The sequence below is a fragment of the Pieris napi genome, chromosome 3 (genome assembly GCF_905475465.1).
Source record: "Pieris napi chromosome 3, ilPieNapi1.2, whole genome shotgun sequence".
NCBI classification, from domain to species: Eukaryota; Metazoa; Arthropoda; class Insecta; order Lepidoptera; family Pieridae; genus Pieris; species Pieris napi.
This window is the reverse complement of record NC_062236.1, coordinates 2,800,757-2,816,769: the sequence shown is the minus strand read 5'-3', so window position 1 is coordinate 2,816,769 and position 16,013 is coordinate 2,800,757. Positions and strand designations below refer to the sequence as shown.

The following is a 16,013-nucleotide window of genomic DNA, read 5'->3' as shown; positions in this document are numbered from 1 at the left end:
TCCTAATTTTTTACTTTATTATACAAAAATATATAATTATAATATATCTTATTCCAATCTGCTGTCTGCAAAGCTATTCGATTTGTTCGTGCTAAGAGTACCGGTTGTTTACACACAGTACAGTACTAGGTCAGTTTGTATACCTGTCTCTCTCATCCGAGTCAGATCTAGGTCCGGGTGTGGCGGAATCCGGTCGCGCGTCCAACAGCGTGTTGAGCGATGACGTCACATCCTCTTCCATATCTACCGCCACAGCGCTTAGAGATGACTCCTTCTGAAATATACTTATTTACTCAGTAAGAAGAAATAAACAAATTCTTGGTAATGTCAAATAAAGAAAGGCACAAATTATAACTGTCGCAAGTCATGAAATACATAAAGGTCAGTTAGGTTGAACTATAATTTAAAAGTTTAACATATAAAATAAATAGGACAAAAAATAAAATAAATAATAAGGAAATTAGGTGGTCAAAAAACTGCTGCATATAAAAAATTATGTTAATGTTCCTTTGAAGGTGTATATTATAATATTAATACCTGTAAGTGATCTTCAGAGCGTGAAGTGCGAACAATCTGTTGCTGTGTTCGTGATGATAATTCACCTGTAGATGTGGCGCCGCCTGCCGGAGACGCAGGTTGAGAGTTATATCTGAAATTGTTAATTCACATCACGTCTAATGAAAAAAATAATTCCTAATGCAACAGACAAACAAATGAAGAAAAACAAATACAGTTATATTGGGATTAGGGATGCACGATGATCATCGATGTTGCTATACGGAAAATATCGTTAACTCACGGCACGACCAATGCAACTTAAGAAACAAAGTATGTCTTCCATGAACGCATCCACAAATCAGGTTTATTAAAATTTAGACTGCGTATTCATACATGTTATCCAACAACGATGTTCGGTTTTCGATAAATATCGATGTTTTTCTAATATCGATCATCCTTAATTGGGATACACGGTTTTAGCCACATTCAACTCCAAACAGCACAAGGCATCCAGGTACGAACTAGTGCAAAAAAAACGTGGCTAGTTAAAAATCTATGCGAAATCAAAGTTCAGCAACTTTAAGAAAAAAAATGAAACAATTCTGCAGCCTGCGACACCGGCATACCATGAAATATAGCCCCAGCAAATTAAAGTACATACATGTCTATAATAAAGTCTCTTCTGTGTTAGGGAAGAGGTTTTAGTAAATTGATAAAAAAACCCAAAACGTTATTTCTACGTTAACCTAAAGCGGAGGCGAATTAAATAATGCGCGATTATTAACCACAATTATTATAATAGTTATGATAAATAAAGCGTTACATACGTTTTAATAACTGTTCAAGCATGTAATATAGGTACCAGAAGATTATGCTCATAGCGAAAGCGATTTCTTAAACAGAGATTTTATACCGCCTCATTGTTGAGAGTCTTTAGGACTATAGATATTGCAAGATATATCGAAATTGGGGATCGTTACTATCGCTGGGGCTGGACACAAAATCACTTCAGTTGTGACCTACTAACGCCAAACGTATTTGTATGAAAATTGTCACGTGACCTAATGTCATTCGCATACAAATTCGTTTATGAGTAGTGGTAGGGGAGCCCACGATGCTAAATGGGGATTTACTCGAGCGTCGTAGAGACCTATTGGGATGCAAAGCTTAGATAAAAAGAAGAAAAAAATGTTATATGATAAATTCCTTTTCATCGGTGGGGGAAGCGGCTATAGATAGTTAAATATGTAAAAAAAAACTGTTGCATGGACATCCTCGAGCGCGTCAGATATTGATAGCATCTATGCCCTACGTATTTTTAATAATGTACGTATGTTAATCTGATCGTTTGCATGATGCGGGTGGTTGTATTTAAGGGTTGAAAATTAAAAAAAAAAATTTTTATCGAGCGCGTCAGATTTTCTAAGGGAGTGTTAAGTGCACCAAAAAAAAGCTCTCATTCACTAATCTGACGATTTCGATGGGACGCAAACCCACAGCCATTTTCTTAATTTGCAAAAAAAAATCGCAATTTTGAAATACTCAAGCGCGTCAGATTAAGATATATGTGGTTCATCTTTATATTCTAAACGTACTGTCTCATAATCTGACGATTATCTAGAGGGATTCGCCTGATCTGACAAAAAAAAAATAGAAAAACGGTTCACCTAAAGGGCCATCCCTGCAACTTCCCGCTAATTCCATTCCTGGGCGCTTAAAATTGATATTTTGAGCCCGCTGAGTTCAAAGAAATAACATTTCTATGCATTTGAGCTCTCCAAGCTCGAAAGTCTGATAGAAGTTTCATAGAACACTATTTTTGGAATTTTCAAACCGCAATAACTTTTGAATGGATCAAGCAATTTTCACGCGGTTGGCGGCATTCGACGCAGTTTTATCATCCTCATAAGTCATTTTGCTATTTTAATTGATCGAACCACAAATTTCGGAGTAATCCCGAAAAAACACTTTTTCGGGTTTCTTTCGTGTACGATATCTCTCGAACGAATCAACCGCTTTTGACCAGCTTGGTGGCGATCGACGTGGTTTTTCAAGCTCAAAGGCGGATTAGTTTTTGAAGTTGATCGATAAACAAACCACTTTAAAAAAAATATTTCTTATTTTTTTAAGATTTTTCAAAATTTCTCATAATCTATCGGTCCGAATCGGTTCAAATTCACAGGAAATGTAATTTTGAGGGAAATATTTAGAACGCCGTTTAGTAGATTCCGATCGGTTTAAGGAAATGTAGGCATCACGCAGCTGCACGCATTTAACTTTATCGACGAATTTTTGTTATTTCGGCTTGCGGAAATCGTCAGATTATATATTTTTCATTATTCTTGAATTATTTCCTTCAAAATTAAAAAAAAATTAGCTACGCTCGAGAATGTCGAGATGACGTTTTTTTTTTACAACTTTGTTGCCCTCCCCTTTTTTTCCGTCACTCTCAAATTGTCAGATTAGTGGAATATACACTTTTTAGGATGTAATTAACTCACCCTACCTTAATCTGACGCGCTCGGGAATTTCTGATGGTCATTTTTTTTTTACTAAACTGATCCTGTCTCCTTCACGTGCGGCCTTATATATGGGCCTCATATTTTGTGGAGGTACTTAACCGGGTACAAGGTATCCCCCTATATATTAATCTGCCGCGCTTTAGTAAATCCCGAAATCCCCTCTTGGGCTCCCCTACCATAGTGGGTCACGATTGTCGAAAGGTGATTTTGTCTCAAGACCCTGTTGGATGTTTCAGAGTACCAGCGCAGGATTTAGTGGAGGATATGGATTGTTTGACAAAAAAAAATACTCTAAACAAAACCCGGTTGTTTAAAGTATTTCTCGCTATGAATATTACACTTTAGGGGATTATTGGAGTTACGAAATCTTAATCCGAAAAAACTATTTAGTTAAATTGGGTATAAATAAAATTTAATTTACTTATTGGTATTTGTTAAAAATCACACTAACAAAATTAAACTTACAATTTGGCATGTTCCCCAAGCAAGCCTGTGTCAGGTGAGGAATTGTGTCTGTGGGATAGTTCGACTCGCGCTGCTATTCTGTTCTCACTCGGGGACGCCGGTGTTGAATTATATCTGTAATAAACGATATATTACGTTACAAAAACCACTTCCATTGGATTAAAAGACAAAATTATACATTACATTTGTAATTTTTTTTTCACAAAAAAGTTTTCAATTCGATGGAAGAAATATTTAATCTCACATTTAATTTTCATTTGCGCTTGTTCGGTCGTAGCGTAATGTTATATACCCTACGAAATATATGCACAGTCGATAAATAGTGGTGGTGCGCGGCAGTTTTTGCCGCGCACCACCACTTTGTGGAACCAGCTGCCCACTGAAGTATTTCCGAACCAATTCGACTTAGGGTCCTTCAAAAAAAGAGCGTACAAATTCCTGAAAGGCCGGCAACGCACTCGCGAGCCCTCTGGCATTGAGAGTGTCCATGGGCGGCGGTATCACTTAACATCAGGTGAGCCTCCTGCCCGTTTGCCCCCTGTTCTATAAAAAAAAAAAAAATAGACCATCGACAATAAAAAAAAAAAATAAGTAAACAAACTCCTTACAAAAAATATTAGATTTTACCTGTGATAATGTGTTCTATGTGTTGGCGCATGATGATTGTGATGTGGATGTTCAACCCTCGACAGATTCAGCATCAGATCACCTGTCATCATGTAGGCTTCGAATTTGGGCTGGTTAGCCCTCGGTCGAAGCCTGTCTCCTGTTAGAAGAGCTTCACAGCTTTCGCCCGACTGAACTCCCGACCCGTTGCTCGACGAATTGCTAGACGAGTTGCTGTTTGAATTGCTGGATATTGGAGAGTCCGGTCTGTAAAAAAATACTTCTTGTGACTTAGGTGATACTGAAAAGTGTTTTTTTTTACTCTGAGAAGCAGTGTCGTACAATCAAGGCGTACAAGGGCTATAAGCCACCCTCTAATCTTAAAATAACACCCGAAAATTGCAAGGGTGTGATTGCTTGGCTCCAATTTAAGTTAGATGTATAAGGTATAAAATCGGTAGTGTTTTCATTTAGTTTTTTGTATTTTTTATTGTTTAGTTTATAAGGAATTTAAAATGTATACTGTGATGTAGCTCTTCAGGCACAAAGGTAGTTTAGTGGATTTTTGGTGATTTCTGTACTTTAAGTTTATTTAAAATATATTAAGGTATTATTAAAAAAAATGTACCTGTATACCTTATACGTATGGGAGATTAATTTTCTTTTTTAGTCAATCAATACAACAGTTAAATTAGACTTGGTGCTATTAAGATATCTAATATATAAAATTCTCGTATCACAATATTCGTTCCCATACTCCTCCGAAACGGCTCTACCGATTCTTATGAATTTTTTTATGCATATTCTGTCTGAGAATCGAACAACATTTATTTTTCACCCCCAGGGTGGTCCCACCCATAAATTTTTATTTTTGTATTTTAGCCGAAACATTTTGTTTTTTTACAGCATACAGCATACAAAAATGCATACAACCCTTAATAGTCACCCCTCTACGATCAACCCCTATTTTTTAATATAGTAGATAGTTATTTTTATTGAACTAAAAAAATGTTTCCTTGAAATAATATTCATGGCAAAACAGCGTTTGCCGGGTCAGCTAGTATTTTATAAAAAGGTATAGTAGCAAAGTTATGTAATTGATAACATCATTGTCTGTAATTTGTCTTTTGTTTTAACAATGATCACACGTGTCACGAATTGACTCACATTAAAAACAAAAAAATTAATAAAACAACGCGTTTTAATTATTTTACTGGTTTTAAAGGCAACATAAATATTAATGATTGAATGTGCCAATTATAGCAAAATACTTTCAGGGAAAACACAGTTTATTTCTGTATTAGGCACATGTCGCAATCAGTCATGACATTGTTATCAAAACAAACAAGTATTTATAGCACAACTTTGAATTTTCTTTATGCCAACAAGAAAAACAGGCCAAAGACAGTCAATGAAACTATTACAGAATGCATGTGTGTATTATACTACAGTAATCTATCATCATCCTATAATGCGGTAGACCCGGACCGCGTTATAAGAAATCGCGTTGTAGGAGTAATCTCGTAAACCCGTTTTTTGAACAATATAAAAACTAGGAACCTGAATATAGTTTAATTTTAGAACAACACAATTGAAACATGTGCTAGGTGGTAATTATGGACTTGACAAATCATTATAAATTTCACACTACAGAAATATAACATAAGAAATCTCCGAGTTAAATGTAGTTCTAAACTGACAAAAAATATTTTTAATAAATCTGACTAACCTTGCCATATATAAAAGCTTTCTAATATTTCCTTTGGTTACTATAAATTAAATAAAAAACTATCGTATGTAACCTTCGGGTTTTTCACGTCGGTTAAAATCGAGCTTTTCAGAGATATTAATTCGCATTTATACCCTTTATTTACGCAATCTTGTTGCAATGACACATATTTTGGATAAGAAATTACTCATTTAGTTTTTATACATAACGAAAGTGCATTTTCGTTAAAATAATAGTCAAATTACAATTACTACGGCTGCGAGTTAATCTAAATTAAAACAAATACATGTTAAAATTTGAGTCTTCTATTACGTACTACCTAATAATATTCCTAGAGGGAGGGAAAACGGAAGATGTGTTAGGAATTTAATTGTCATTAAATATTAAAAGTGTAGAAAATTAATACAAATTATTATTATTTTTATTTCTTCGATAATAAAAACTCGTGGCACTTTAATTTACAATTCATCATTTGAGATTTCAATAAATTATTTACGAAATTTTAATTTTATATAGAATATATAATTTTAAATAGAATTTCTATAAGGTAATTCGCCCTCTGATTCTCTCTCAATCGGTCTCAATCACCTTGTCCCTTTTCTTCAACAAAAATGCTGCACTCTTCGTGACGTTTCCGTAAAAATTTACCATCATGCGCCTAAAGAAGTTTCACTTCAAATACTTATCATATCAAGCTCTGAATAAGTTCATTCTGTTGTAATCGCGAAGAATTCGAATTTTGTCACGTTTCTTTATATTCACTGTTACAAGACTAATAAGGACTTAAAATCACATTATTTAGGACATTAACAAGGGGTTTATATTTAAACGGCCTTAATCGTGCTATAAATTGGGTCCATTGCGTGAAAAGGCTGTAAAATAAGGTAGTTTTTAAAGCCTTGACTCTGAAGACCGACCAAAACATTTTAATATTTACATAATAAACCAGCTGTTCAAATGGTAATCGCAAACAAAAATTGCATTATTAAGTGTTAATAAATTACGATATTTTATGTTTATCACAAAGTGATTCATTTAATCAAAATACAGCGAAATTTTCGTGATCACATTTTCTTATGTTGATGACATTAAATGTTCTATATGTTATATAAATTACGTTCTATACACGTGATTAAAAAAAAACATCTAATTGTAAATCTAAATTCTCGAATCCACTTGGTGTTCAACACAAATTTTCATCAAAATCGGTCCACCCATTTAGAAGGAGTTTAAACACAAACACACGCACAGAAGATTTATATATAAGTTATATTATTGTATTTACTATGTTTTTAACAACGTCTGATCGTGTAACCTTTTATTTGTTTTACTAATTTTTTAGATAATTACGTAATAAAGTTCTATACCATCGTATTGATACAACTGTAAATAAATATAATAGATTATAAATGAAACACGTCATCACTAAGGGGTACGCACCCTCAGTCTGCAGAACACATGGCACTATCGTTCAGATATCAGCTGTGCGCCCCTCGTACACAAAAATAAAATACGGAGGGACAGACAAATTTATCCTTCCGCTTATCAACTTGACTATTTATACATTTCCAATAATAGAATTTACCGCCTCCGTGGGCCAGCGGTTAAAACTCGAACAATTTGGTTAAGACTATTGTTTTGTAATTTAATGTAATGTAATGTGTAGAGAGGTACAAGACTAAATCGTAAAATGCGTTTGGACCTCGACGCAGCAATGTATTTTTATATTTACATTTAGGTAATATTAGTTATCGCAAACGGGGAATGAATATAGTGAGGAAATCAGCACACTTAAGACAAAAATCGCGGGCATTTGTCGAGCGATTCACTTGCCTTTAAAGAAAATTATCATATAAAAAAAAGTCCAAGTGTCTTAGAAAAAAATGTACACTTAAAAAAAGAAGAAAGCCCACTAGCCCCCACTAGATTTCCCTGTGTAGGGGGCAGCTAGTCTCTTTCATTTGACACATAAATTATTGTAGGTACTTGCCTTATAACACCTACAATTTTTTTTAATAGGAGGCGAATGGGCCGTAGGCGCATCTGATGTTCAGTGATACCGCCCGCCCATGGATAATCTTAATGCCAGAGGGCTCGCAAGTGCGTTGCCGGCCTTTTAAGAATTGGTACGCTCTTTTCTTGAAGGACCCTCAGTCGAATTGGTTCGGAAATACTTCAGTGGGCAGCTGGTTCCACATAGTGGTGGTGCGCGGCAAAAACTGCCTTGAAAAACGCTCAGTTGTGGAACGGCGGACGTCCGATGATGAAACTCAGCTGCAGGTAATAATCTGAACTCCTCAGAACACTCTCCATGGTAAATGCGGTAGAAGATGTAGAGTGTCCCCACATCTCTACGCAAAGCCAAGGGATCAAGCCGCTCGGAACTTATTTCTTTTAAGTTATAGGTAGAACTCACTTTTCAGTTTTAATCCGGGGACCACTATTCCGTCGCTCGGCGGCGGCTGTGAGGTATCTCCTTACGTTTGCTTTGATTTGTGGATCTGAAAAAACAAACAAATGACTAAATTACTTGTAATTATGAATCAGGAAGACTAAATCCGAACATTGCTGTTATCGTGTTCAAACTGACGCATCGCGTAAATACGGACAATTGATAAAATCGAATATTATTTTTATTAATGCGTTAAATCCTGGCAAATAAGTATCAAAAATGGCCTACATAGTTATAGTTACTATCGGTACTTCGTTGAATTCCAATTTCAGCCAATTATTGATTCAATCATCAGAATCAGTTAACAAAGACCGAGCAACAACGTAGTATTCCAAATGATTAATTTCGAAAACAATTCTAACATACGAGTGGAATTTACATAAAATTCAATAAATACTATATAAGCTACTGTCTATAAGTATTGTCGAATTATATAAAACCCTTATGCTTTATTGGGGACTTCCCAGAATACTAGGCACTCATAAAATTTGAAGTTTCATATCTACTTCAAGCTCCTTGTTAAAGAGTGACGTAAAAAGGCTACAAAAGAGACAGTATTTTGTATTCAAAAGGCTAAAAATCTAAGTCTAATTCTCTAAGTCTCTAATTTGACTTGTACTACAATTTATTGGATACCCATATAGATTTTAGTTTTCACCCTTAGAGAATTGAACTTATCTTCAAATTAACAGATGAAGAAACATCACTCCTAATAGCAGGGGACAATCAACCTAGCAATTGTTCGAATACTGTCTTTACTCTTCAGTAATTTCAGAACACGTGGAAAATCTATATTTTAGAGATAGAGCTATCTCTATCGAGTGAGAATATTATATTATATTACAGGTCGTTCGTGTACTAGTAGTTAATTTATAAAGGGTATCGCTCTTATTTGTGGCGAACTCAACTGACCCACTTGGGAATAAGGGTTGCCAACTCAGCGGGAAAATAAGATATTTTTTTTAATTTTTACACACTTTATTTTTGCCAAACATCGTACAATCAAAAGATTTATTTAAAGGTGTTGGGTATCCTATGCAACGTTTCTTTATGGATGCATATCTAATCAAAAATAAAATAAAACTCCAAAAAAGCTTTCGTTAATGTACTGCTGCAGTAACTTACTTTAATCTATATCTGTCTCAATACAAAAATGGGATTATTTCTTTCTTTTTTGACCTGGACCCATACTTCCTTTAAAACCTTTGATAGAGCCTTCCATTATTCATATAAAACACATTTTATATGACCATAATCATTTTGAAATGTCGTAAATTCTAACCTGCTTTGAATATTTTCATTTGGTTTGACGGTTAAGAGGGTGCAGCCGTGAGAAGGCGAGATTTCGATATTTTAGTGACTTTTGACATGCTACTTTTCACATAATCGAAGCTTATTAAATAAAGAAATGTACAATTATGTAAACATAAAGTCTTATAGAAGTGTACTGCAAAGGAAAATTTTGGTATTTAATAGTACATCTTTGTTTAATTTGTCATTTCTTAAAAGCAAAATTTCAAAAGCGCTCGTCAGAGCTCACTTTGAGATATGAAATTACCATTAAGCTATGTAAATACATTTTTTTAAATATTTTCGTAGGACAGAATATATAGTCTATTGGTGAACCACAGCGGAAAATATTAAAAATTATATATTTTAATAATTACGCACCCATTTTTATAAATGACTTATTATACGATTTTGGAAACAGCTTTTGATGAGAAAAGCCCGATTTTATTCGTTAAAACTATTTTGTATCGATTAACTGAGGATGAATAAATAATAAAAGTAAATTTACATAATTATTATACGACGATAGTTATTACAAACTATTATTGAAAATGGCCTATATAATTACGCGCACGGGCGAATGTGATTTAGTACGCGCCGGGTCATCCCAGAGGGTGGACGTATCGCTCATTTCCCGCGCGTCTAAAAGTTGATTGACCTTACGTACGACCGAGGTTCAAAAGGAGTATAGTGCGTCATTGGATTTGATACTTTAGTAAGTAAAATTTCTAGTTAATGTTTCTTTCGAGTTGTCATATCGCAATTTTGCTAAAAAATAATATTATTACAGGCATGGGTAACAAACGCAAAAAATATAGTTGCAGTAGAAATGCGAAGTCTGCAGCGAACGCCAGGCAATCAAAAAGGTAAATTAATTTCGCGATATTTTTCTGTCATTTACAGGTAATTTGGTATGTAAGTAAAATCTGTTCATCGTTACTGTTTAGTAAACAATTACGGCGTACTGACAACCAAAGACAATATAATATATTAATATCTTGGTTGATGAATAAGAATAATTTATTAGTTTTAAACATAGTATAAAATTGGTGTTACAATATCAACAGAGTTCGCATGTTTAGCTAAAATAATAGCATGTAAATCACAGATATAGATGTACATAGATAACGCAAGTATCACGATTTGTATTGAAACCAAGCGTGCCGACTTTTTAATACCTATTGTGACGTCACAGCCGAAATTTAGTGACGGGAAATCCAAACCGATTCAAAGACACCGATGCCGCCGATGCCACTAGTTACTAGCTTTGCTACCAGCTTACATTATACCGTTAGTCTTTTCTTATGACGCGCGTGGACTGAAGTTAGCGGCGATCGACCTTGACGCTTGGTCGGGGTTCGGACACGCGAAGTACATGCATTTGCGTTTTCTATGTAAATCTATATCTGTGATGTAAATATTCATTACATATACAATAGTATTACATTTAAAAATAAAATAAAAATATGTCAATTAATTTCCAATATTTATAAAAGTAACGTCAAAAAATAAGTATTTAAACAAACAAATGTTTGTTTAAATACTTATTTTAATAATGTTATAATAATAAAACGTTTTCCAGGAGAAAGATTAACGAGGAAAAAAACCAACGTACTCATGAATCTCCTGACAATAACGACTCCTGTGTTGATTCAAAAAATAATAATCGTGACAATGTAAGTATTTACTATCAGCTAGTATAATTAGCTATTCATACTTAAATTTAAATCAGTATATATTTAGCAGTCATCTGGGTAAATTAATCAGTAAATTAGAGGCTTTTACTAAACCCCGGTTTCCAATTAAATCATTGTCTAATAACCAGCCAAGTAATTGAGCGCAATATTAAACCAGATGGCTGAATGTCGTGTAGTCATTTATATTAAATCAGATACCTATTTATGGATTTGTGATGTTTGGGTAAGGTGACCAAGTAAGTTGTACGCAATGTAACTTGGAGGTATCTCCAAGTTTTCCTACTATTTTATTATTATTTAAAATAAAATGTTAATCCAGTTCTTTATTTTTTTTAATAGGAATTATTTGATGCACTCATATCGGATCTGGAAAAAATAGATGAGAAAAAACAAAATATACATTTAGAAGAAACGGCAAATATTGAAGAGTTTGAATTGGTATATAACGTTGGTCACTATATCACGTAGTCACGCTATATGCCATGCGTAATTCAATTATTAATCTTGATTACTGATTTCAGGAAGTGGAGCCACAAAAACATACCATTCCTCCATATCAAATTATAGGAAGAAGGATTGTTGATTTCATGTATTTCTTTGATCAAATCAAAATCGTAGCTAACCATAATCCTGGACTCGGTTGTTCAATAAGTAATGTTGAAATTGTCAAAGAAATACTTAATGGCTTAGAATCGACAATCCACTTCAAATGTACAATGTGTAACAAGAAATTTAATGTCACACTATGCAATAATAATTTTCCAAAAGAGATGACCACAAACCATGCTGCAGTGACTGTTTGTAAATAATAAAATCTAAAAATGTAATTTATGATGTATCATTTACCCAATACTAGTTTGATAAAAATTAAAAAGTTTCATGGGGGCACACACACGTGACCGTGTATATCAAAGTATCAATATTATTTTATCCTACTATTCCACGTTCGAGATGGCGCTTACGCACACAGACGCATTTTGTTGTTGTGTAGCTCGTCTCGCGTCGATTTTGACTTGGCTGAATTGGGATAAGCGCTCTTAAAGTGACGTAATAGAGATAATGATAGGTAGGGTAGGCGCCACAGTACAGTACATTTTCCAAATGCATCCCACATTTGGAAAATGTTGAAGATAAGCCACTTCAACTAAATCGTGGGTCATGATAGTACTATATGATTTCTTATACACAGCCCTAAAGTTCGCAGATTTTATTCCTCTCGGCTCACTCTAATGGCGTAGTTCAACAGATACAATTTATACACTACCGTCAAATAACTCACCCTTTTTCAGCCGTAATGTGACGGGATCCGAGGAGAGTCGTAAACATTTTAAAACTGTAACAAAATATACTTGTATACGTCGATGTCTTTATAGTCTATATGTTGTTGAACTTGGCGAATGAATTGCGTCGCAATAAATGTGACTCACGACTGCTAATGAAATTTGTACCGAGGGAGTCTGGAGTCCAAGGGTAGGTTTCAGAGTTGACATTTAGCCTTAATTTTGAGTGCCGTACTTCAAAAACGTATTAGATTTGATATGCGAGAATCATAATTCACGAAGTGTCACCATTAGACAGCATCGAAGCTGCACTTAGCTTATTCGGTAACTAGCGGTCTTTTCCTTTGTTTAGCAAAACTTATATGTTTCCTGGATAATATAAAAGTACACAAAATGATAGAGCGGTTCAATTACACACACACGTCACGATCCGTCATTCCGTTTCACCTTTAATCAAAGGAAATGCGCCATAGTTTCGCGTTTTGTTTTAACTTCTCACGCCACCCGTGTGCACTACTCCTTAAAAAACCGAATGATCAATGTACTAGGCGCAGAAATGGGTCTACATTAATCAACGCACCAAACCAACCTTGGTTATTTAAAACCATTTAATTGGTTATAGGAACCTTGGTTTGTACTGAAATATCATTTTTTTTAACTTCTATTCTTGTACACGCAGAATGAGTGTGAAATTAGAATTGCTACATCGCGTGACGGCGGACATGAATAAGTACAACGCAATCATTGAATTAGTTTAATCACAGCGAGATAGCGGTCTGACGGTCTAATACTATTTTCTGATGCGATCACTGGATGCGGATTAGGCGCATTTAAAATACCAAATCTTAATAGGTTTTAAACACAAGGAAATTTATAGCCGACAACAAACAGTAGTAATTAAGAAACATCAATTTGTAATTAAATATAATTAATAAAACTGAATTATCGTTCTCGAAAATTCAGTTGGATCCTATGTATATATACAAAGCATCATCATGTAAAAGATTGTAATTTTAAAGAATAGCCGGTTTAAACCCGTGGTATCGTAAATTCTCAAATTTGTTTTTACTAACCAGCTGCCCCCGCGAACTTCGCTTCGCTTAATATAATTTTTTTTAATAACCTTTTTACTACCTTTTTAGTAGCTACATACCAACATATGAAACATTTTGCTATGTTACCACATGGGGACTATTCGCTTTACCGAAATAAAAACCCAAGTACTAACACAATTTTCAATATTTTTATATTTCCAATTTTTCTCTCCATAAAAACCTTTAGAGTTTAAGGAATAATTATAAAAATTAATGGAATTGCTCTATCTGTCTTCAAGTTGTGAGCTTAGCAACATATTTTGCGATTCATTTTTATTTATATAGATAAAATTACGTTTAGTAAAATTTGCTCTCCTAACAATATCATTTGTAAACATTTCTATTTTTAAAAACACAGAAAGTCTTATAGAATGAATATTTCGATATGCATCATTCTTGCAAGCACACAACAAAACATGCCCTAATAATACTCTCTGGTCTTTATTTACGCACAAAACGAACCAGAAACTATAGAAAGACGATAAATTTTAGCAACCACAGTCCATCAATTACCATGACCACTTTTTAATACAATTTTGGCAGTAGCGGTTTGCGGTTTTCGGAAAGTGCCATGCGCGTGATAAATGGTGGATTCCTACCTTCCCTTGTCGTGAACCGGTTCACATCAGTCCCATTCACCTTGAGCAATACATCTCCTGTCTCTACCTGTAATTGAACACACTTTATTAGCTACATCCATTTTATTGTTATTGTTGCATGTCATACAATTTTTAAATAATTATATTCATTTCGTATATGCGTTAATATGCGTTCCAGACGAACACGTGTTTAAATTAGTTTTCTTTTTATCGGTGTTTAATAAAACTTGGATTAAAGTGTCGTTATTTTTTCCTAATTTATATATAAAAATAGAGCAGTGTTGGCCTAGTGGCTTCAGCGCGCGACTCTCATCCCTAATCTCGTAGGTTCGAACCTCGGCTGTGTACCAATGGATTTTCTTTCTATATGCGCCTTTAAAAGTTGTTAGAACGGTGAAGGAAAACATCGTGAGGAAACCGGGCTTGCCTTAGACCCAAAAAGAGGACGGCGTTTGACATGCACTTGCCTATTAGATTTAAAAATGATCATGAAACAAATACAGAAATCTGAGACCTAAAAAAAGGTTGTGGAGCCACTGTTTTTTTATTATATATAAAAATGGTAACTATGGTAACACGGCATTACATTTAATACACGTTTGTAATGAGACAGTTTATGTTTGATCTTAATATATAATCTTGACGCATTCATATTAGCATTAATAATTTCTTTGACAAGGCTTTATTTCATACAAAATAAAATCATAGATTTTAGACACACTAGGTATGTTAGTCTAGCTCGACTTGACCAAATATCGATACAATAAATACAGTAAAATTAAATTAATTCATAAAATCGTTTTACGCAATACAATTGTGTACACTTAAAGTATTAAAATTGAAAATATCAATTAATATTTCCTTATTAAGTAAGATACATTACACTATATGTACCTATATGAATGTTAATGACGGAATGAAAAAAAAACATTCTCATTTATATATACTAGGAAACATTTAGCACTGCTATAGCTGTCGTAATCACTATCCACAGATTATAAACACACGTATATATTACATAAATTATGTGACAACATACCTATCTAATGATCTTATCATATGCACAAGCTAAAGCTAAGCATATATTGGACGTAAAAAATTAAAACGTTTTATACTTAATTTGTTGGAAAGAGTATTAGGACAATATTTTTATATTAAACTAGCGGACCCGACAGACGTTGTCCTGCATGATATTTCAAGCGTTTAGGATATTAAACAAAGTATGAAAGTACCGACTTCAGCGCCATCTGCCGGGCTGATTTTTGAATCTAAACCATCCAGGGCGCCACCCAAATGCATACAAAAAAATCATTCAAATCGGTCCAGCCGTTTTAGAGGAGTTCAGTGACATACACACGTACAGTAGAATTATATATACATGTAAGCTATCCTATCGTGTAAGTTATCAAACTGCACACGGTGTGCAAATTTGATTGAAATCGGTTAAGTAGTTTAGGAATCCATAGCGGACAAACAACGTGACGCATAATTTATATAAATATGTATATTAAATAAGGGTAACAGTTAAATTTAAGAATATCCATAATTTTGATGGAATGAAATTGTATAATTAAGAAGCATTCTAATCTGTGATATAAATAAAAAAAATCTATAGTTGTTAATTGGTATAACTCGAAATTAAATACTACACTTGCAAGATTTTACCGCTAAACCTAATTAATCCTGTACTATAAGAACGAGGATATATTGACTCAAATCATAATTTAGACACAATAAAAAATAAGGATCAAGTCTAAATCTGTCGCCAGTGAAAAGGGCGT

General features: G+C 34.0%; 1 protein-coding gene and 1 long non-coding RNA gene across 5 annotated transcripts in view; one reads left to right on the top strand and one right to left on the bottom strand.

Annotated features, from left to right (window-relative positions):
• Positions 1-16,013, bottom strand: part of LOC125048482 (PH and SEC7 domain-containing protein) — a 40,911-nt gene that overhangs the window by 10,456 nt on the left and 14,442 nt on the right. The window contains exons 2-8 of one of the 3 annotated variants that reach the window (XM_047647171.1): positions 14,233-14,299; positions 12,539-12,592; positions 8,237-8,321; positions 4,113-4,358; positions 3,486-3,599; positions 538-649; positions 144-274 (exon numbers count right to left, since the gene is read on the bottom strand). In XM_047647171.1, coding sequence (XP_047503127.1) covers positions 144-274; positions 538-649; positions 3,486-3,599; positions 4,113-4,358; positions 8,237-8,321; positions 12,539-12,592; positions 14,233-14,299 — 809 coding nt within the window. The remainder of the gene's footprint in view (positions 1-143; positions 275-537; positions 650-3,485; positions 3,600-4,112; positions 4,359-8,236; positions 8,322-12,538; positions 12,593-14,232; positions 14,300-16,013) is intronic. The other 2 variants (XM_047647172.1, XM_047647174.1) reach the window with 2 other exon arrangements.
• LOC125048484 lies at positions 9,579-12,086 on the top strand. Of its 2 annotated transcripts, XR_007116823.1 has the most exons (5): positions 9,580-10,277; positions 10,353-10,428; positions 11,145-11,238; positions 11,599-11,697; positions 11,781-12,086. It is a non-coding gene; the product is annotated as an uncharacterized LOC125048484 (long non-coding RNA). The 2 variants fall into 2 exon arrangements; XR_007116824.1 differs by having other exon boundaries at positions 9,579-10,277; positions 11,145-11,697.